The sequence below is a fragment of the Budorcas taxicolor genome, chromosome 8, assembly GCF_023091745.1.
Source record: "Budorcas taxicolor isolate Tak-1 chromosome 8, Takin1.1, whole genome shotgun sequence".
NCBI classification, from domain to species: domain Eukaryota; kingdom Metazoa; phylum Chordata; class Mammalia; order Artiodactyla; family Bovidae; genus Budorcas; species Budorcas taxicolor.
Genome location: NC_068917.1, coordinates 66,714,544 through 66,738,195, shown reverse-complemented (window position 1 = coordinate 66,738,195; position 23,652 = coordinate 66,714,544). Strand labels below are relative to the sequence as shown.

Genomic DNA, 23,652 nt, shown 5'->3' with positions numbered 1-23,652 from the left:
CACACAAGTGCATTAGGTAACTATCGATGGAGGAAATGTTTGTACAAGAATGGATTCTGGCAGCCACTACAATAATTTCAAACCACCCACCAGCTGAGGATCTCAAATCTATATATAACATTATCTCCACTAAAGCATCCTACCAGCAGGGAGAGGGGACCCTATACCTTGGGGCCTGGGTCTACGCCAAGAGCCACCCTTCCCACCCCCTGCCCCACCCCTGTTCAGAGCTTGGAAATTTAATTAAAGTCTCCTGTCCTATTGTTAAAAGCACTTAAGTTTTGCACTCCACTCTGTAATAACTGTGGGCTGTTTAGTATAAAAATGTTCTAAATTACTTCCCATTGTCACTGGACTCCCCAAGTTACCAACCGCTGGGTAAAATGGATGCGGAAATAAACATTGTGGCTTTGCACATCACTGTCACACAGCCAAGGACCACGAGCACACCCTGTTTGAGATGCAGGTCTGTAAAGGAACGGCCAGGACAGAAGTGGGCAATGCATCACTCTTCTGCCACCATCTCTAAAGGACTTGGTCCCCAAGTGAAAACATCTAAAAACTTCCCACCTGAGTTATTCCCAAGACTTCTCCATCCCTTGGCAAGAGAATTCTGCATTGTGCTTGTGGATACACATTCTGAACACAGACATCCAGAGAGAGAAATCAGAAGAGATAATATCTGGATGAGCCTCAGGGTGGGTCCAACCCTTCATTTCAGACAGGAAGAAGCTTTCCAGAGCCAAGACTAACTGTAGACTAACTGCAGAGGGCAATTCTTAGAATCCTTTCCCTGTGACCTTCCCGACCTCTCAGCTGGGCAGCTGGGTGGGCCTAAGAGGCTCTGGGTGACCGAGGTGGGACCAGAGGCTCTGCTCTGGGCTCTCATTCACCCCTGCTTCCCTATCATGTTACTGCAAGCCTCTCACAAACATGTCTCTTGGGCAACACAAAGGAGGGACCCTGTGCTGCTCCCTGAAGCCATTAGCTCTTGGGTAAGTAGAGGCAAGAGCCGGGCAGGAAGGAGCACCCAGAGGCCCTCACCCAGGGCTATGAGCACTGGGCAGGACCCAAGGCATGGCAGAAGCCCAGAGGCTCGCCCAGAGCAGGGTCAGGAAAGCAGCTACTGGACGGAGGCTCTGCTTTCATGCTGGAGACTGGAGACCACCCCCCGACACACACACTCCAGCCCCATCCTGTCCCGTCTCGTCCTGTCCCATCCCTGACTGGCTGGAGGGTTAACTGCTCAGGCCACACACCAGGAGGCTGCTTCCATCTTCTTCTCATTCAGTTGCCTCTACCTAGAACACTCTCCTCTTTTAATCCACCAGCCCCACCCCTTTCCTGGCTAAATCTAGTCACACCTCAGATCTTAATTGTCATAACTTGGGGAGTGTTTCCTGACACCACAGTACAGATCAGAGCGGCCACGAATGTGCTCTCATAGTTCCCTCTGTACGTGTGTGCTAAGTTGCTTCAGTCGTGTCTGACTCTTTGCAACCCCATGGACTGTAGGCTGCCAGGCTCGTCTGAACAAGGGATTCTCCAGGCAAGAATACTGGAGTGGGTTGGAAAGTGCCCATGCCCTCCTCCAGGGGATCTTTCTGACCCAGGGATTGAACCCGCATCTCTTATGTCTAACCTGCATTGGCAGGCGAGTCCTTTACTGCTAGAGCCACCTGGGAAGCCTCTCATAGCTCCCTACTTCTCCATCCCTCTTTTTACTCTTCATAGGTATTTAGGGCTTTTTGTACAACCCTTTATTTAGTGTCTGTGTCCCACATTAGAGTCTAGGCTCCACAATGTGGGGAGCCATGCCTACGCTGTTCATCATTTTATACCCAGGATGTAGCACACTGCCTTGCGGACAGTAAGCAGCTAATAAATATTTATTAAATAAAAGTGAGGAAACAAATGAGTGACTGAAAAACCTACCAGGCTGTGACAGGCAGGATGACCATCAAGAAATTTTGGCATTATATCTATCCAACTCACTCATTCATACTTGCAAAGTCCATGCTTAACTATATCTCATTTTTCCCACATCGGATTATGGCTATTGACCTCCGCTGCAAGGTCAATGACTCTGAACTCCAAAAGTTAATGGCATTGCCCTGGCTCTCCCCATCCTTGGAGAGATGGACTTACAAGTGATTCTGATGGAAGAAACCAGGTCCAAACTATGCTGAAAGAGGCCACAGGAAGGTTTAGGGATCGTCAGTTAGTTTAACTCATCAGTTAGCATTGAGTTTGAACCTCATCACCGTGGCCATTACCTTTCACTGAGGGTTCACAGTGTTCCAGGCACTCTACTAAGAGTTTGGGGTAGAATTTCAGGCGCTGTAATGGAAAGCAGGGAAGGGTTCTCATGGGGTGTGACATGACGGCATCTGCCACTCAGGTTGCAGTGAGAAGATGCACTAGAGGTCAGAGAGGTGGGGGGTCTTATTGGCCAGGACAGGGAGCTGCTGTGACAGCCCCTTACTGAGCATGACACAGGCCTGGACCCAGTGGGGTGAAGGAATGAAAGGAAGAGATTGGATGAAACCGACCTTGCAGGGGCAGAATCAATTTCTCTGAAACAAAGTCACAACACTCTTCCCAGGCACTGAAAACTTCTCAGTCATGCCATGCACTTCCGGCGACAGTGCAGAGATGACAAAGCTGATGGCAAATATAAACTTAGGTGCACATGATTCCAACAGAGTTTCAAACAAAACTACTCTTAGAAACAGGGCCCGCCAAACAGTTCTTCCAATGGGCCATGCAGTCTCTATAGTGACCCAGCCTTTCCCTCTCTTTGCAGATTACGTGTCTGAGTCCAAGAGTGGAAGTGACTTGGTCAAGCTCCCCACAGAGGGTCCAGACCCCAGGAATCCTATTAGCTTAGTGCTGTGCGCCCAAGAGCATGTCCTCCAGCAGAGAAAATGAAGACATTCAGCTGCAGCTTGACAGCAGCCCACACTGGCAAATGTTAAACAAGCAAAACCATTCCACTTCAACTGGAAGCTCATATTCTAAAAGGGGAGGGGGAGACGCTGAAATGGCACCACCTACTCCAGACAGTTAAACCTGAAATAAAATTAGAAAATGTGTCACATGGAAAAACTCTGCAGTGAGAAATGGTTTCTTTTTCCCTCCCTTTTTCGTCCTGTGAGAGAGTGAGTAATTTGACATTTTAACTCGAGAGGAAAGGAGAAAATCTGTGGTCGCCGTTTTGTACCAAATACACACAGCCATTGGGCACAGTTCTGTACCCTGACCCATGGAAAAGGATGTCAGGGAAGGGTGGGAACCAGACTGTGAGCTGCTGAGTTGAATCACCTCCCACAGCCGCCGCAAAGTTTGGGCAAAGTGAACTCAGATATCCTAGAAAGTTCCAGTTAACAGTGCATTTAGGGTTCATCTAGTCCAACTCCTTTATTCACAGGATATGGAAACTGAGGCGCATAGAGAGCCGATCATTTGCCCAAAACAAAAGAGCAGGGGCGCATCGAAGCAGAGCCCCTCTGTTGCCATATCTGCCTCCAGCCTACTAGGGACCCTGTGTGGCTGGTGGTGATCTGAAACAATATAGCAGGCTTCCATTGGGTTATTCATTTAACAAGCATTGACCAAGTACCTGCCAGAGCAAGGCATGGGGCCAGGTGCTGGTGGTACAAGGGAGAATAACGTTAGTCCAGACTCTCAGGATGCCTACCAACATTCCAGCCACCCTGGGGTCTGTGCAGTTTGAGATAAGGCTATGAGGAAGGACACTCCAGGAGATGCGGCTAAAACAGCATACTGGGAGGACTTCAGAGGGTCTCAAATGCCATGATAAGGAGAGTTAAAATCATTTTCTATGGCTGCTGTAACAAGTTACTGCAAATTACGTGACTTAAATCAACATAAATGTATTAGTGGGTTGGCCAAAAAGTTTGTTTGGATTTTTCCATACTGTGTTATCGAATTGACCAATACCTTCCTGTTTTGTAGGTCAGAAGTCCAACACATATCTTAGATCAAACTTAAGCAGATCGTGCTCCTTTCTGGAAGCTTTAAAGAAAAAATCTTTTTTTTTTTCTTTTGATTTTTCCAGGTTCTAGAGGCTACATGTATTCCTTGGCTCATGGACCCTTCCTCCTCCTTCAACATGAGCAAATACAACTGATTTGCTGAAGGTCATGTGCTTCTCACATCACTTCCCTCTTCCAATTCCAAGGACACTTGTGATGACACTGGGCCCACCTGAGTAACCCAGGGTCCTCTCCTTTTTTGAAGGTTAGATGATTATCAATATTAACTGCATATGCACTCGAATTCCCCTTTGTCTGGTACCCTAACATATGTTCAGTTTCTGGGGTAATATTAAGACGTGGACATATTTGGAGGGCCAGTACTTTGCCTATCACAGCTGGTCAGCTTGGGAAGATGACAAAAGGTTCTAAAGCAGGGGGTGACATAGTAAAAAGCTGGTTTTACACTGCTGCTCAAAGGTTAAGATCCTGTTAAAATGCGGATTCTAATACACAGGGTCTGTGAGCGGGACTGGAGAGTCTGCAGCTCAACACAGTCCCCAGGTGATGCTGATACTGCTGGTTGGTGGGTCACACCTAAGTGGAAAGAAGCTAGAAGACTCCTAAGGCTGTAATATAGCGGGGAGGTGGAGAGAATGGAGGCCAGGAGACACACTTGCTTGCCTAAAACAAAGACTGGACAAGCTAGCACTAAGACTGTACAGCTGGAAGGGGAGAAGCAGCTGGCTGACCCAACAGTGTGTGGCACTGTTGAAACTTCATGGATTTAAGTTGAGTTTGTCACCTGCTTTTGGACTCTGTTCTACAGAATGCAATGGTTATAACTTTTTAAGACTGGAAAAGCATCCCTTCAATTTTCTTTCATGGAATGTACTCCATCCCTGACGTATCTGTTATACACAGCCCCTGCTCCCACCCTGCTTTGGCCCCTCCACCACCGTCAGCAGCAGCAGCACCCTCATCACAGTGAATGGCTGTGGGTGGTCTTCCAGCAGAGCTGGAGGTTCACACAGACTCCGCTATGGTCCAGGGTTCCTAATGCTGGGTTTTCACTCAGATCTCCACAGTCCCAGGCTTTGAATGATTCTTTCATAAATGTGTTCAAATGCTCATTGTGTCCATTTGGTGCCATGTCAGACGCTGAGGAAACATGGATAAATAATGTAGGGTTCCTGCCCTCCAGGGACTCACAGAGATGTGGGAGCAGGAAGGAAAGAGGTACTGAACTGTACCAATTATAGGCCCCATGCTTCCCTCACTATTGCTCATAGTAGGAATTATTGTCCCAATTGGAAGATAAGGATAAGAGAGGGAACAGGGAGTATCAGCACTGAGATCTGAACCCAGGGTGTGGGCTCCCAGAGCTTGTCTGGGGCCCAGTGGCAGCTCTGCCTCTCATTTGTGTTACAATCACGGGTAAGACCTTCCCTTTCTAGGACTCCGGACTGTCACCTTTGAAAGGAAGTCACGGGACTGCGCTGCTTGTTCTCAACTCTGGCCTCACTTTAGAATCACACCAAGAACTTTTAAAACCTGCAGAAGACCAGACCCCAGACAAATTAAGAACCCTGGACATGGGGAGGACTGGTCATCAGGGTCTAAGGTACAGCCAGGGTTGAGAACCACCAAAGTCCTTGTGACCTGAGCTCCTGCATTCTAATTTCCTGAATAACCCTCTTCTCCTCTAGCCCTGCCACAAGGCCCATGCCAAACTGATGAACAAATGGTAGGGAGGAGGAGGAAATCCCCAACACCATTCAACTAAGGACAATTTGGAGCAGTACTGCTGGGCACTGTCCATTGCCCTGTTATCATTTTCTCCTTTCAGTGAGAAAAATAGCAGCAGTGGACAACAGTGGAGTAAGCTAGGCAGGTATTCTCTTACACCATTGCAGGGAATATAAATCAGTACACCTTTCCAAAAAAAAACCACAATGAAAGACTTTGAAAAAATTGGGCAAGCACCAGACCCAACAGTTTTAGGAGTTTGTGCTAAGAAATACTTACAGAAAAGGTCAAATACAGAGATACAAGAATAGGGTCATCACTGGGCTTCCCTGGTGGCTCAGTGGTAAAGAATCTGCCTGCCAATGCAGGAGACACAGGTTCAATCTCTGGTCCAGGAAAATCCCACATGCTGCGGAGCAACTAATTCCGTATGCCACCGCTATCGAGTGTGTGCTCTAGAGTCCAGGAACCCCAACTACTGAAACCTGTGCATCTAGAGCCTGCATTCTGCAACAAGAGGAGCCACTGCAATGAGAAGTCCGAGCACCGCCTCTAGAGAGTAGCCCCCACGCTCCACAACTAGAGAGAAGCCCACGCAGCCACGATGACCCAGTGCGGCCAAAACAAATAAATAAAAATTAATATAAAAATTAATAAAATTAAAAAAAGAAGAACAGGGTTATCACAACAGTGTTTATGGAAAGAACAACTGGAAACAGCCTAAAGGATTAAAAGAGGCCTAGGTTAATTATGGGAAATCCACATAATGAAATACTATGTCAATTACAAAGGATTTAGGGAAGAATATTCCATGTTCCAGAGGAAGTGTCTAGATAATAGTGAAGGGAAAAAATGTCAAGCAACAAAATACAATGTACAGGATGATCTATTCATGTTATAACATATGTGCATATTTAGGCATGGAAAATAAACTTGAAAAACAGTCCACAAATGTTAGCAGAGTTTATCTCTGAGTCATGAGATAACATGTGACCTTTCAAAACTCCTTGTTTTTCAACCTAGATTTGTACAGTGACTATTATTTTTATTATCAAAATATTTTAATGTTATTGAAAAATACAAACCTCTTCTTTCAAAGCTTGCTTATCTCCCTCCGCCTCCCCCATCTTCTGGTGTAAACGGACACCCCCACTTCAGTGGTGCAGAGGCTTGCTTGCATCCACACTAGGACACTCAGGACAAGCTGCATAGCATTCAAGCCAGCTGTTGCACCGCATTCAAGCCAGCTGCTGCACCTCGGCCTCTACTACTAGATTATGAGCCCCTCCAGGACGGGCACAGGGTCCCATGTGGCTCTTTAGTCACGTTGCCACCCACCCCAGTGGGCCTTAGAGAGGGCAGGCAGCCAGGAAATACAGGAGAAAGACAGAAATCTATAGTAGTAGCTAGAACACAGAACAGAGCTGACAGTTTTGAGGACCTCAGCAGACATTTACTTTGGAAAGAGATTAGTTGCAAAGACCTCCCAGTGGTGAAGTGGGCTTTTAAGCTGGGCCCTATCTAAGGTGCTCAGTGGCAGGAGGGGTGACTCCCAGAAAGACATAGGCAGCACTGCTTTCTGCAGGACAGATTCTAGCCAAGCTCTCCAAACTGAAAAAGGGCTCCCCCAACACCTGAAATCAAGGGTCCTGCTCACTCAAGAGAGACATGAAGGCCCTCAGAACAATCTTCTGCCCTGTCCAGTTCTTTAAGTCATCCATGTAACAAGGCATGTAACAAGTGTGAGATGAATTGGACTGGATGAAGTTGGGTTGGGATGGATTACACTGGGATTGGGTTGGGCTGAGTTGAGTTGATTCTGATTGGAGGTAAGCAGTGGGTTGTACTCACTAGGTGACCTAAGCCTCATGTGTTGCCTTGGTAGATCTTGCCCAGAAAGAGGTCTGGGCCTTCTCCAGGTTCTGCTCTAACCCTGCACTTTTTTTTCTCTTGAAAAGGAGAGGAACTGCGCTCTGTATCAACAGCAGTAACTCGGGCCCCACAACCTGCTCCTCTGACTTTGAAGTCTTAGTTGCTTATCTGTTCTCCTTACCGCATATTAAGGTCTTAAATGGAATCTTATTGTAAGATTACCTCACTTTTTATAACCCTCACCCACCTACCACCACTACAACACTCCCAGTATCCAATCATATCATGAGAAAATTATGTGATAAATCAGTCTGTACTAAGGATTTATGACTTAGTGAAGGAGGAAGGGGTAACTTCCCTTACCAGATTTTAAGACATACTACAAAACAATAATTATCAGGACCATGTGGAATTAAAAAAAAAATAACACATATGCATAAGAATAGTATAAAGAATACACAAAAAATTCTATCATAAAAAGGAAAATTTTATGATAACCAGAAGCAATGCTATGATGGAAAAATAGTTTACATTTTAATTAGTATTTCAGGTAATCCTGGGTACCAGTTTGGAAAAGAACTAACCTCAGCATACACTCTATGCAATCTATTTAATCAATGGTCCATTTTCAATGGATCAAGCTGTGGACATTCAAGGAAAACTTGAAAATAAGCTCATATATTAAGCTAGCAGAGAAAGATAAATGCACAACTTTTGACGAAATAGAGGCTTTCAGGTATAAGCAGGATAAGCTAGAAAATAAATTGTTTACACAAATAGATGTAATGGAAAAGAGATAAAGAGCAAAGTAACATTAGGGTAAATTCCAGCCTAACTAGTTATTAAAGTCATTCAATAAAACTAAAAGCCCTATAACGTGCCCTGATTACTCAGCCATGGGCACTCCACAGTCGGCAGAGCCACGGAAAAACGGGAGGACTTAGACACAGCAGAGGACATGGTCAATGGGTGCATTCTCCCTAGACCACAGGCTGGACCTGCCCATTCCTTCCTTTTTTGAGTCATTGAGCACCTACTCTGTGTCAGGCCCAGTGCTAGGTTTTGGGATTCAGAATCTGGGCAAGGCCCAGTCCCTGGCTCACAGAACTCCCTGTGTAGGAACGGGGGCAGATGAGTAATCAACGGTCATGGTCCAGCCTGGGAAGCCCTGTGACTGAGAGGTGGTGACATATAGTGTTAGCCCAGAGGAGAGACACTCAACATGCCTGGTAGAATAGGAGGGCTTCCCAGAGAGGAGTCCTAAAGGATGAATGAGGGGGTGCTAGGTGAACAAGGGGAAAGGCATTCTCAGAAAGGGACCGGCCCATGCAAAGACACAGAGGTGGGACACAAGGGGGATTTGGAGGCAAGAAACATTACTCCATCCTAGGTGCACGGAGCACCCAGCAAGAGCAATTAAACTAAGGAGCAACATGATTCAACCTGTATCTCAGAAAGACCCATCTAAATATATATTAAGAACTATCCAACTAGTCTGTTATTTGATGGGCAAATCTGTTTGGGGAAATCTAGTTAAAGGAAATAATCCCAAAAGAAAACAAAGGCCATTTGTCTAAAGATGTTCCCAACAGCACATTTATCATAATGATGAAATGGCCAAGGTCCAAGTGGCAAATTCTGGATGAATAAGGCATGATCCACACCCTCAAGGTGCTCTCATAGAAAAAAGTGTGAAATAAATACATTGTCAGCACAGGGTGAGACAGTGGCTGGTGCTGGAAAGATAGATGAAGGGCTGTGGTGGCTTAGTGATGAGAAAGATCCACTGGGGAGACCTAGGGCAGGCTCCCTGTAAGAGGTGCTGTTTAGGCTGGGAGGTAGAATTAGACCCTAAAGAGAAACAGGGTGAGGAAGTGTCCTCTTGACAGGGAGATTCATTCACATCTTGTGCACAGTCAAGGAGACTACAAAATCCCAAATATACATGGGGAGCTATGAGTGGTTCAGTGTGCCGGGGGTTTTCAGCCTCAATCTGCTGTAAAACAGTTTTCAATCTGCTGTAAAACATATAAGCAGGACCTTATGCCACCATAGCCATTCCCAACTTGAGAAAATAAAAAATTTAGCCAGCAATTAAAATACTACAATCATTCATATTCATCACAAGCTCTAACGGTATGTGGACAACAGGAACTCATCACAGGCTACAGCACAGGTAAGCCAGGAGGCCAGTGATGTAAAATCCTAGGTGTGACTCTTATCCCCTTGTCTCTCACTCAGGAAAGCACATCAGCTGGCCACCAGCAAGAGTCAGAGGATTAGCGGGAAATCCTAAACCTGCCCTGATTAGTATTCAGAGTTTCTCCCAGAAAAGACCCACAAATGGCCAAGAAACACATGAAGAGATGCTCAACATCATTACTCATTAGGGAAATGCAAATCAAAACCACAGAAAGCTACCACTAAGATGGCTGTAACTTAAAAAGCAGAAAATAACAAATGTTGGAAAGGATACGAAAAAATTGGAACCCTTGTATACTGCTGGTGGGGATGTGAAATGGTTCAGCTACTATGGACAATAGTTTAAGAGTTCCCTAAAATTTAAGCGTGGAATTATGATATAACCCAGCAATTTCACTGTTGGGTATACAACCAAAATAATTGAAAACAAGTACTCAAGTCCTTGTTCCCAAATGTCATAAAACCACTAATCATAACAGCCAAAAGGCTGAAACAACACAAATGGCTCCATCAACGGAAGAATGGATAAACAAATTGCACTATATCCATACAATGGAACATTATTCGGTCATAAAAAAATGAAGTACAAATACATGCTACAACATCAATGAACCTCAAAAGCATGCTGAGTGAAAGCTATCAGACACAAAATGTCCATGTGGGGGACAAGGGGCTCATTGACAAGGGTCTCTTTAAACAGGGTGGGCCAGGAAACCCTCGGGAGCCGAAAAGCCTTGGGACTTTGGACCTTGTTGCCTCATCTGAGCACAGTCCCAGTACCCAGCTCCTGGAGTGATTGTGAGGACTGGGTGAATGAAGTATGAACGGAGCATATACACCTATGAAGTGGTTTACAAGCGTTAGCCTCAGTAAACTTCATTCAAGATTTGACTTGTAGAGGATATTCCACATCTAGGAAGAGTCTCTCCAGAATCCCAGAGGGACATTGAACAATCATCAATTACCCATCAATTGCAAATGGCCTGCTCCAGGCCCTTTTCATCTCCTGAGGACTTCCTGGCAGGTCCTTTTTCCATTACGGATAAGTATAGGACTTCCTCTGTGTTATAAAAACAGCCCTGACCTGGCATTGAGGGAGCCAGCCTACAAATGCAGGAGGAGAAAGAAACTCCGGAACCTTCTCCATTTGGGGGATGGGGTTACAGCAAAGTTCACAAAAGACCACAGAATCTGAAGATGCCCTCTGCCACTGAGTTGGCAGTACCCTATATCACATGCAAAATTGCAATGTTCTGACATGGGCCACAGGGCTGAGAAGCCAAAACTGTGCTCCAGCTGCCCTTTGATCTGTAAGAAATGCCAGGCTGGACGCTTTGGCAGGAAAAGCTGTCATGGCCTTTGAGTCTTGCTCCCAAGGAGACACAGTCTGGGCTGTCCCAGCTTTCCTCTGGCACACAGAGAGTTAAACACAGCCAGTGAGGCGGTTCTAAGGGATAGAGGTTGTCTTCCCCCACCACAGTCTCCCTGCACACTGCACACTTACTCCTGTTGAGACTGTGTACTAATCTCCTAAATCCAAAAGCAGTCAGAGGCTACTATTTGGAGAGGGGTAGTTCTCCTGCAAAACTGCATGGAGAAAGGGCTGAGCAGGGAAAGAAAGCCTAGAGACCTGGGCCCAAGCCCTGCCTTTTGCACAGAACAGTTTCTAAAGCCTGTCTCACCCGGAGTATCCTCTGCTGTAAAAATGCCTGCAAGGCTTTCCAACACAGCTACTGCAAGGATCAACTTGCAGTTTCCATCACTTATTTTGTGCCATGGTGTGGAAAGCATATTATTTCTAATATCTCTTAATTTTCACAGCATCCCTAGGAGGAAAGGTGGTCTAAGTATTCCCCTTTTCCAGATGTGGAAAGTGAGGCACAGAGTAGTAAAATCCATTGTCCAATGGCACCTAACCCAGCCAAACACCTTAGGTCAAAACTCTTTTAACTCAGATTCTTACTTATCATACAACCGCCTCTGGGTCCTGGTGGGGAAAGAGAGACCCAGGAACAGAAGGTATCAGATCCCCTGGTTCCCAGTCTATAGCTCTTCCCATCATCCACAGAGTCACTGCCCACGATGGATGGGGCTCTCCAGGTAACTCCGGCCTACGTTAGGTATCAGAGCAATTCGGTCCCGTTATTTCTTGCGCGGCAAAGCGCCAGGTGGTGGCGGTCTGCTTCCGCACCTGTGTACAGACGGGTCATCACATCTGCCCTTGCAATGAGCCAACCAGCACGCACCACCTGAGCGCCGGCGCTGGGTGAGCTGGAGCGAACTATTCCAGCGGAGACCGCTGGCACTGTTACTGGGCTTCCAAAGTCCCTCTTTGCCCAAGATTGAAAGGGCTGCGCCTAGCTCAGACTCCTCCGGTTCCAGGATACTGCTCCACCCGCTTCGGCCGGCCGGAGACTCTCTTTCACCCCTCAAATCCCCTGCACCGCCTGGGGAAGCAGCAGCCGAACCGCCAGTGCGCCCCGAGCGGCGAGGACTCCCTTTTATGTCCAGGAATGAGGCGCGCACCGCAGCCGCTCCCGCCGCCGAGACCAACTATTCTGGGTCGCAGAGGTTGCCGGTGCAGCGCTCGGGCCGGGCTGCTTACCTGTCGCGGAGCGGGTCCGAGTGACACCGGGGAGAAGCGCGGAGGTGGAAAGCAGCAAAAGCAGGCGCCAGCACTGTGCGTCCCTCCTGCAAGAAGTGGTCGAGGGAGAAAAGGTGAGGAGGGAAGTAGGGGCCAGGGGGCTGGGGCGCGGGGTAGCGAGTCATACCTGGGCCCCATCCCGCAGTTCGGCGGGCCCCCGAGGGCACCGGGCAGCCGAGCTCCGCAGACGGCAACGGACTTTGCGCGCGGGCCGCTTGTCCTGCCTGCCTGCAACAAAGACGGCGCTGGGCAGGGGCAGCGGCAGCGGCAGCGGCAGCGGCAGTGGCGGGCAGGATCCCAGCACGGCCCGCGTCCTGAGTCACCCGCGCTCTGAAACCCGACTCCGCCGCACCCAGCGCTCCCGCGCGCGCCGCGCCGCGCCCCACCTCGGGCAGTGCCGCGCCCCACCTCGGGCAGTGCCGCGCCCCACCTCGGGCAGTGCCGCGCCCCACCTCGGGCAGTGCCGCAGCGGCGCACTCAAGCCCGGGGACTCCTGGCTGCAACTACCGCCTGCCCACGCCCCTTTCCCCCTCGACGGATGCGCGCCCCCCAGCCGCAGCTTCCACCCGGGCGGCCTTGGGTAACCAAGAAAAGCCCCGCGCTCGTCTGGGTCAGCGGGCAGCTCCCTCCCGCCCTCTACTCTATCGGTGTCCGGGCTGCCCGGCCGACAAAACACTCCCTTTTCATGGGCCAATGGAATCTTCTCACCAGCCAAGGGAGGCTGGAATCGCTGTGATTTCCCTAAATGACAACGAAGAACCTGGAGGCTCAGAGAGATGCAGGGAATGTCCCAAGGTCACACAGCTGGATTGGACCGTGCCCTGCACCCCTGACTCGCAATCCCCTTGAACGCCCAGGAATGACCCATTTGGTGGGGGTGGGAGGGGGGAATAAGTGATACATATAAATAAATGCAATAAAGAGAATCCTAATTTTAAAAATGTAAATGCATCTAATATTCCAAGCTTCTCCTCTTTGTGCCTTGCCTGCACCACCATCTCCCGCCACCAGAACATAAACTCAGGGAGAGCAAGAATTCACATCTGTTTTGTTCTCTGTATAAAATAGTACCTGGCCATAGGAGATGCCAATAAACAGGGGAAGAAACACAATTTTTAAGTGAGATACCACTCCAGGCACTGTGATGACTGGGGAAGGATGAACCAGTCTCAGTCTCCAAAAGCCATCAGGAGAGTTCACAGGGGAAGGAGGAGCAGAGGGCAGACTGTCCCACATGCACGGAGCATAGCACAGCGCCTGGCACTGGCTAAACCCTCAAATGGTGGCTCTTTATTATGATTACCACCAGGCCCAGTAGTGTAAGATATTTGGGGGAGAGGAGACGCAGCTGAGATCAGCTGAGACTTGGACAGTTCTGAAGCCAGGCAGGCACAGGGTCCTCTCTCCCTCGTGTACGAAGTAGCCACACTGGGCTGTGGCTCTGTGGTCAGTTCCTGGTTTTCATTTCTAGATGACAAGTCACCACCTGCTGAGTGAGACAGTAATATGAGTTGGCCCTGCAGAGATGGGATGGTGGTGGACATAGTAGCTAACATATATTGAGTGCTGACTGTGTCCCAGGCCCTGTGCTAAATGCTTTACTCACAAAGGTCAGTCCATGCAACAGTCCTGGATGAGGTGGTACTTCAGTGATCCTCATTTCATAGATGAGGAAGCTGAGGTCTAAAAAGTGCCCAAACTAGTGCATGACATTGGCCAACACCCATGCTCTTCACCACTCTGTCATGCTACCTGTCTGTGACAAGATTAGACCCATTTCCCCACCCTCAAGAGCAAAATCACACTGGAGTTATGGAGCACTCAGGCATGAAGGGGTTGATCCCCTCACAGGCAGTAAGGGCTCCAAAGGGAGCTTGAGCCTGGAGTCAGGAGCCTGGATTCCCGTCCAGTTCTGGCCCACACTGGGCAGCTCCTGTCCTTACCTGACTTTTTATTTCTTCATCTGTAAAATGGATGTAATGATCTTGCCGTGAGTGCATGACTGTGAGTCTCAGTGAGACCACGTGCACGCAGCAGTGCTCTGTCCCCTGTAAAGTGCTGTGCAGATGTGAGGGGTCAGGTCTGCGGTTAATGCACACAGTCTTCAGAACACAAAGAAAATTCAGCATGGCCTGGAGAAGGCGGGAGAGGCTTCAATAGAGAAGCAAAGTTAACCCAGACTGGGGGTCTGCGGGTCCAAGCAGGAGGGAGCCGTAAAACAGCCAAGGCAGCTCTAGAGCTGGGGTGGCCCCACCTGAAACTAATACTCCAGATCCAGTGCATTCTAACAACACAGCCAGGCTTCCTTCTTAGTCTCTTCATACTGTCTGTGAATATGAATTCTTTCCCACTCGCAGTCACGGTGTGCTGGACATACCATTTTATTATGGTTGGTGATGCAGAGGTTAAAGCATCTGCCTGCAATGTGGGAGACCTGGGTTCGATCCCTGGGTTGGGAAGATCCCCTGGAGAAGGAAATGGCAACCCACTCCAGTATTCTTGCCTGGAGAATCCCATGGACGGAGGAGCTTGGTGGGCTACAGTCCAGGAGTCGCAAAGAGTCGGACATGACTGAGCAACTTCACTTACTAACCATAAGGGATTTGCCTTCTTAGTTCTATATTTTTTATTCTTTATAAAGTACCATAATGACTGGGAACGTAATTGACTTTCTTAGAACTATAATTCTATATTGCTTCGAAAGAGCCACATCAGCTATGATTATATAATAGTTCTATTGTTTTACCACTTAAAACTGAAGGCTATGAACTGGTGGCTTAGCTTGGCCCATGGATAGGTATTGTTCAGGTGCCTGGCATCAATCTCCAAATTAAATTAGTTAGCAATATATTTGAAAATTTAGCTTGGATGGTAAAGCGTCTGCCTACCATGCGGAAGACCTGGGTTCAATCCCTGGGTCAGGAAGATCCCCTGGAGAAGGAAATGGTAGCCCACTCCAGTATTCATGCCTGGAAAATCCCATGGACTGAGAAGCCTGGTGGGCTACAGTCCATGGGGTCACAAAGAGTCAGACACGACTGAGCGACTTCTCTTCACTTCACTTCATATTTGATAATTAGTTGGTTTATGTTAAAATCCAGGCTTCTGGCTTCTTTTTAAATTTTTGGAGAACCTGGTAACATGGGACTTGTATTCCTTGTGCCAGTGATTGGTTTGCATTTAAAGGGACTGCTACCTTCAGTCAAGGCCAATTTCTACAGTTTGCTATGGTCCCTACCATCCCTGGCTTCCCTGATAGCTCAGTTGGCAAAGAATCCACCTGCAATGCAGGAGACCCCAGTTTGATTCCTGGTCGGGAAGATCCGCCGGAGAAGGGATAGACTACCCACTCCAGTATTCTTGGGCTTCCTTGTGGCTCAGCTGGTAAAGAATCCACCTTCTATATGGGAGACCTAGGTTCGATCCCTGGGTTGGGAAGATCCCCTGGAGAAGGGAAATGCTATCCACTCCAATATTCTGGCCTGGAGAATTCCATGGACTGTATAGTTCATGGGGTTGCAAAGAGTCAGACCTGACTGAGTAACTTTCAGTTTCACTACCATCCCTATTGTTCCCCAACATCAAAGCTAAGAATCATTTGCCATTTATCATCGCATATGCACTCTGCCTTTTATAAGAAAGAGAACAGTGGAATAGATTGAGTGCTTGTGTCACTGTTAAAAATAGGGGGGAAAGAGATGCAGATAGAGAAGGGGGGCATGTTTCAAGAAAGATGTGGAAGAATATATTTCTTCATGTTTAATACACAAATTAAGTATATCTACATTGAAAGGATGAAAACTAAAATGCCATGATGAAACAAACCTGGTCCCCCTCAGTTATGCACGTTACCTGATGTGTGAAAGAAAGGTGCATTTTGATTGGTGGGCTTGATTGTGGTCCAATTTATCAGTCCAAGATACATACGCATAAGGCAGCAGGTTCCTTTACTACTCTGGCAGGGAAGTCCTGTGTACACATTTTATATTTTGTTGGTTCTGTGTAAATATCTGATAATATCCAGTTCACTAGAATCTAAACATCCCAAGAGCACATTTCTTTCCTATAAATGATGAGATAGATGCATGTTAATATTTCTAATCTTGTACTTATTTTTCCTGGGAAGTCAGACCATGTTTGTCAGCAATCAGGGCTCTCATTTTAAAGCTGGGCCTGGAGGGGGGAACCGTGAACTGACTGATGATGGAAGACAGAGAGGGTGTCCGGCCTGGGAGTTGAAGGGAACCAAATGGTCCCAGCTGCTTGTGTGGGAGGGATGAGGGCAGCATGCCAAGCAAGGCAGTTCGCCTCCTGCCAGACTGTGTTTTGAGGGTTTAAGCGATTTCCTTCTATTCAATATGAAGTTGTAGAAATAGCCAAGAGGAAGCTTTGTGTCATACTGGAACTGGTCTAAATTGTTTACCATGGCTTCAGTACAATCTACAAGAACGAGACGTGTGGAGATGGGGGATCTATGTCCCAGCTCTTCTAGGACTCAATTAAATTAATGGGCTGTTGCATTTTCTTATGTACCACTCAAGTGTCCCCGTAAACTCGGTCTCAAAAGCATCCTCCAGACTGTTTCAAGCAGTTAGAAGGGGTACAAATATCAGAAGGATTCTGAGTTGTGGTTTGGGACAAAGTGGGGCTCCCCAGGTGGCTCAGTGGTAAAGAATCCACTTGCCAATGCTAGAGCCGCGCGAGACACGGGCTCGATCTCTGGGTCAGGAAGGTCCCCTGGAGGAGGAAATGACAACCCACTCCAGTATGCTTCTCTTGGGAATCCCATGGACAGAGGAGCCTGGCAGGCTACAGTCCATGGGGTCACCAAGAGCCGGACCTGACTTAGCGGCTGCGCGCATACCCACATAAGCACAGAGCGCACCTCTTTCTGAACCTGTTTCCTCAGAACATGGGGATAACACCTCTCTTCTGGAGTTGTGGTGAGGAAGTCCACAAGAGACACTCAAAGCTTGCACCCCCATCTGGTTTCAAGAGCAGAAAAAGAGGAGACGTAGCTAGTGGACCAGAGAAGAATGAACTATTCAGAGAAAAGCACTGCCTTTTGGGTAATCAAGAGAAAACAGTGACAGGGCAATCCCAAAAGTGCCTTCCACGGAGGATGCTTTAGTTCTGAAGAGCGCCTTGATGGATTTGAGTATGCCAAAGGGGACCATGGGCTGAGAAGAGTTGATTTGTTTTTCATAAGTGAGTAAGTGAAGTCGCTCAGTCGTGTCCAACTCTTTGCTACCCCGTGGACTGTAGCCTACCAGGCTCCTCTGTCCATGGGATCTTCCAGGCAAGAATACTGGAGTGGGTTGCCAGAAGGAGAAGATCTCCTTCTCCAGGGGATCTTCCCAACCCAGGGATTGAACCCAGGTCTTCCACATAGCAGGCAAACGCTCTAACCTCTGAGCCACCAGGGAAGCCCTCTTCATAAGTGAGATGAATTTGAAAATCTGACAGTCTTAGTGGGAAGACGGCAAAAGCAAAAGAAGGAAAGAGTGTGTAAAAGAGCTCTTAGGTGCCACTGCCAGTGCCTGCTCTCTGCCTCCATCACTCATGTGCAGTATAGACAAGGCCACCCAGCTGTCAGCGACTGCTGCCCTTCACCTGAGCGTTTTCTCTGGCTGCTAGGGAATTAACGCTGACCTCCCAGCTGCTCTCAACCAGTGGCCTACAGGAGCTCATGGATAAAAAACTCAGCTCCCTTTCCCAGTTGGCGGGAATTTCCAGACACCCGGAGTCCCTGCCCGTGTCATAGCCCCTTGCCCTTTCTCCACACTGACCACTTCTCCCTTCCTACTCAGGGCCGTCCTGTGGATGCTGATCTGTGACACATTGTATTATCCACTCTGAGCAACCTGGAAGTAAGTAGAAATAACACCCCAGGAAGCAAATATTTAGCCAATGGAAGCCAGAAAATATATTTCTCTCCCTATTTCTCCCAGATGCACTGTCCTGAGATGGTCATTTATAAGGCATCTGAGAGACACTCTCACAAGACTAAGGGATCAGTCATATAATCTCTCTCATCAGCAGTTTTTCTTCCTGCCTCATTTCCCTTTTCTTTCCTTCTGCTCCCTAGGATTTTACTCCCTAATACCAAAGAGGCACCTAAGACTAAGTAATACCTCAGTGTGTGAGCCAGGATAAGCTAGATGGTGGAATTTATCTTTCACATTCATGATAATAATGGGGTTTCTAAACTTGTTGTCACTTCCATCTTACCAGGTCCAATTAGCATGATGTTACCAAATAGGAGGTGAGCATTAGGATGACAAGGTCCCTATGAACCATATTATAACAGAGAACAGGAGAGTTAACATATTTCCGGGAACAAAAAGTGAATATGGACTTACTCTCCTTACCATATGAAAGCAAAGTGCTTTTGATTTCCCCCTCCATGGAGACTGTGACTGCATTTGCCAAATCATGGTGCATCCATATGTCAAATGTTGTTGATGTAGTCCAGTAGCTACCACATCTGGCACAGCAGCTGCCACTGAGGCTACCATCTGGCCAAGTTTATAGCAATCCACTATTATCCACCATAATCCATTTGGCTTCTGCAAGGACCACACTAGTGAATTAGTGAAAATATAATGGGCCCCATTGCCCCTGTACCTTTTAAGTGTTAATAGTAGCTCTAAGGGCTTCCCAGGTGGCACTAGTGGTAAGGAACCTGCCAGCCAGTGCAGGAGACATAAGAGATGCGGGTTCGATCCCTGGGTCAGGAAGAGCCCCTGGAGAAGGAAATGGCAACTCACTCCACTATTCTTGCCTGGGAAATCCCATGGACAGAGAAGCCTGGTGGGCTGCAGTCCGTAGGGTAGCAAAGAGCTGGACACAACTGAAGTGACTTAGCATTTATGCAGTGGCTCTAAATTCTGCAATACTTCCTGGGATGTGGTATTGCTTCTGATTTACTCTTGGAGGTGGAAAAGGAGAGATAGTTTCAAGGACTTCCACTTAACCTTTTCGTAAGTCAGTTAGTTAATATAAGGGCTCTACTGGAAGCTAAGTATTATGTGATTATGTATAGGAATGGGCACAAAATGTGTTGGTCTTTGAATCTCATAGTGCTCACCAGAGAGCATCCAACACAGAGGAGACATGCAACAACCAGGAGGACGGAGTGACGCATCCTACGGATGTTAGCTAGCCTCTCACCTTGGCTATCCCAGAGCTAACATGGTGGAGCCTTAAGAAGAGTGACAGTGATGGCAGGGGCAAATGGTAGGTAAAGACCCAGCACATGGGCCCCATCCTTCTGAAGCTGATCTACCTCCCCACTTTGTGGAAAGGCCAACCCGCTAGCTACAGAGACTGACACTGAATCCTCAATGTGGTCCCATTCCTCAAAGAGACCACCTGGCCACTTGGTGACAAGTTGATTTCTTCAGACCCCTTTTGCAATTCCTCCTCGCCAGAATCAATACCCTCCTGCTAGGTAGAGTATTCTTGGTTGTAGGTTCTTCCCTTTCCTCACTTTAAATATATCATGCCATTCCCTTCGGGTTTGTAGAATTTCTGTTGAGCAATCAGCTGATAACCTTATGGGAGCCCTTGTATGTTATTTGTCATTTTCCCTTGCTGCTTTTAATATTTTATTTTTGTCAGTTTGATGACTATGTGTCTCCATGTTTCTTTCCTTGGGTTTATCCTGCCTGGGACTCTCTGTGCTTCTTGCACTTGGTTGACTATTTCCTTTCCATGTCAGGGAAGTTTTCAGCTATTATGTCTTCTAATATTCTCTCAGTCCTTTCTCTCTCTCTCTCTTCTCCTTTTGGGGCCCCTAGAATGCAAACGGTGTGTTTAATGGTTGTCTCAGATGTCTCTTAGGGCTGGCTTCATTTCTTTTCATTCTTTTTTCTATTTTCTGTTTTGCAGCAGTGATTTCCACAGTTTTGTCACGTATCCGTTCCTCTGCCTCAGTTATTCTGCCTTTGCTTCCTTCTAGTGCATTGTTCATCCTTCTCTGTTGGTTCTTTAGTTCTTCTAAGTCTTCAGTAAACATTTCTTGCATCTTTTCCATTCTTTTTCCAGGATGCTGGTCATCTTCACTATCATTTTCTGCATTCTTTTCCTGGAAGGTCGCCTGTCTCCACTTCATTTATTTGTTTTTCTGGGGGCTTTTATCTTGTTTCTTCATATGGGATATAATCCTCTGCCTTTCCTCTTTGATTAACTTTTATGATTGTGGTTTTCATTCTGTGGGCTACAGGACTGTAATTCTTCTTCCTTCTTCTTTCTGTCCTCTGGTCAGTCAGTCAGTTCAATCACTCAGTTGTGTCTAATTCTTTGCGACCCAATGAATCACAGCACACCAGGCCTCTGTGTCCATCACCAACTCCCAGAGTTCACTCAAACTCATGTGCATTGAGTTGGTGAACCCACCCAGCCATCTCATCCTCTGTCATCCCCTTCTCCTCCTGCCCCCAGTCCCTCCCAGCATCAGGGTCTTTTCCAATGAGTCAGCTCTTTGCATGAGGTGGCCAAAATATTGGAGTTTCAGCTTCAAAATCAGTCCTTCCAATGAACACCCAGGACTGGTCTCCTTTAGAATGGACTGGTTGGATCTCCTTGCAGTCCAAGGGACTCTCAAGAGTCTTCTCCAACACCACAGTTCAAAAGCATCAATTCTTCGGCGCTCAGCTTTCTTCACAGTCCAACTCTAACACCCATACATGACCACTGGAAAAACCATAGCCTTCACTAGATGGACCTTTGTTGGCAAAGTAATATCTCTCCTTTTTAATATGCTATCTAGGTTGGTCATAACTTTCCTTCCAAGGAGTAAGCGTCTTTCAATTTCATGGCTAGAAACACCATCTGCAGTGATTTTGATAGATGAGTTTAAAAGGCTTGTGCAAGCTTCTTGATACCTTTCTGGGTATGGGTTTGCCTTCCCTGACCAAGCACCTTAGCCAGCACCATCATTCAAAGAGTAGCAGAATGCTTGATATATCAATGTGGTGTCTCATAGAATGCTGTCTCAAATGAAGGGACCCATTTTATGGCAAGAGAGGTGTGAAAATGGGAGTGACCAAGGGACCCATTGGTTTTAGCTTTACCACATCCCAAGAAGCAGCTAACTTAATACAGTGGTGGACGGGCCTATTAAAGGCTCAGCTAAGGCATCAGCTTGGGCGTGATGCGGTGCAGTGTTACGGCACTCTGCTCTAGAACATGGAACTCATGGTCACTGTATGGGCCTGTGTCCCCAGGAGCTAGAATACTTGGGTCTGGGAATCAAAGGATTGTACTAGGATTGAGCCCTTTACCTCTTCCAGTAAGCCACTGAAACCCTACACTCTTTTGAGGTAAAGGTGCTGATTTTCAGGGGAAGAATTCTTCCAAGAAATACAGTAAGGCCACTCAAAGCTGAAAGTACCACCTGACCATTTTAAGTTGTTCTTGCCAGAGAGCCAGCAGACAAAGAAAAGTGTGGCTGTATTTGTGGGGATAAGAACCCTGATTACCATGAGAAGTATTACCAGTGACTACCTTATTGGGGACAGAGAGGAACTCAGGTAATTCTGGGGGGATTTCTTGGTGGTTCCATATTCCATAATGATGGTAAGTGAGCAAATGAAATAAACAAGGTAGCTAAGAGAGCAGACCCTTAAAGGATAAAAGTCTTAATCATTCTGCCAATCAGCATCAGTCAGCCTCAGTCCAGACCAGTGTTTCCTAACCTGTGGCCCACGGGCATCAGAATCATTTCGTGGGGAAAATATTAAAAGTATAGCTTCTGAGTCTCTACTCAGCACCTACTAAATCAAAATGTCTGTAGGCAGAACCAGGGGTTTGAATATTCAGAAGTTCCTCTGGTCCATCTTATTCACACTGAAATTTCATTTCCATTGGCCTAAAATTCGCATCCATATTTCTTATAGCATCTGGTTTCTGACCTCTATCTTGCCATTCTTTGCTTTAAGACAGTTCACTGTTCAAATATAACCCCCTACAATGATGCATTTGCAGTTTCTAGCTCAGACAGGGCTGCCACAACCTCTCTTGGATGAATTTTCCCATTTGCCACACCCTTGCTAGAGCAAGAGATCCTGCATTGTTAAGGCCAAGATTTTGGAAACAAAGCAGCCCAAAATGGAAGGGACCTTGCACCTAATCCCAAATCCTATCAAATCCATCTCTGCTGTGCAAATTTGAAGAAATAAGGGAACTGGGGGATCCCCTGCCTGCCACTTGGCTGGAGAAGGAAAGCGGTTGAAGAGGATGTATGGGCAAATCTCTCCCCTGGGGGCTACCTATTTTCCACCCAACCCCAGACACCAGATAATAACTGTCCTTTCCCCAATATCTGTAAAGAAGGGTGTCATGAATATGGAATCATTCAAGTTACCTGCTGTTTTTATCTGAAGGAGGATGAGAGTTGATAAATATGTCTTTGTCATAAGTCAGAGAGGGCAGGACTTGAAATCTGTCCAAAGTAACAGGGCTTTATCACTGACTAAAGACTGATGAACCCAGATGGCAAGGCAACACGTTCTTTTTGAGAGTGGCCAGTAAGTGGTACAGCTTCCAAAATCTATAGCTTCTCTCTCTCCTCCTTTATGTGCCTCCCGCCCTGGCTTTGCTGGCTTTGACTGCAAATCTGCAGGAGGTCTTAAATCAGCAATAGATTGTGTCTTCCTCTTTCCTCAACCCTACAGGTTCAAGTATTTGGTCAGTTGCACCTGGTGTTTGGAAATTTCCAAATAGGGAAGTTTCTTTTGGCACTGAATGAGGATGCCACTGGCATTTGGCAGGCAGGGGCCAGGGATGCTGAGTTCTACAATGCAAAAGGCAATCTATATAACAGCAACAAAAAATAGCCCTGCAAAATTACCAACTGTGAAATGCTAGCAGATTGTGACTTTCAAAATTTTTTGATCAAGACACTTGGTCTCACAGTCCCAAAACACACCCTTCTGAAACAAAAGTTTCATGGAACAATACTTGCCCTTATTACATGTATGAACTTGGGTATTTTCTACTCTATTCTGTACTATTCCACTGAGTTCAAAAGACAGAGAGAGACTGGTCAAAACCTACAAAAATAAAAAAAAACCTTACCTAATAGATTTCATGACCTCCAAATGGGCCAAAACTAATTTTAGAATGTGATCGTGTCAAAATTGTGATCAGCAGCAGCAGCAGAATATGGAATGACTCTCACTG

The 23,652-nt window shown here is 47.0% G+C and overlaps 1 protein-coding gene across 1 annotated transcript in view; it reads right to left on the bottom strand.

The window, feature by feature from the left end:
- The window catches only part of COL15A1 (collagen type XV alpha 1 chain), a 101,835-nt gene extending 89,157 nt beyond the window's left edge, over positions 1-12,678 (bottom strand). The window contains exons 1-2 of the mRNA XM_052644510.1: positions 12,593-12,678; positions 12,427-12,512 (exon numbers count right to left, since the gene is read on the bottom strand). Of these exons, the coding sequence (XP_052500470.1) occupies positions 12,427-12,512; positions 12,593-12,603 (97 nt within the window). The 5' untranslated portion in view covers positions 12,604-12,678. The remainder of the gene's footprint in view (positions 1-12,426; positions 12,513-12,592) is intronic.
- Positions 12,679-23,652: the final 10,974 nt, after the last annotated feature.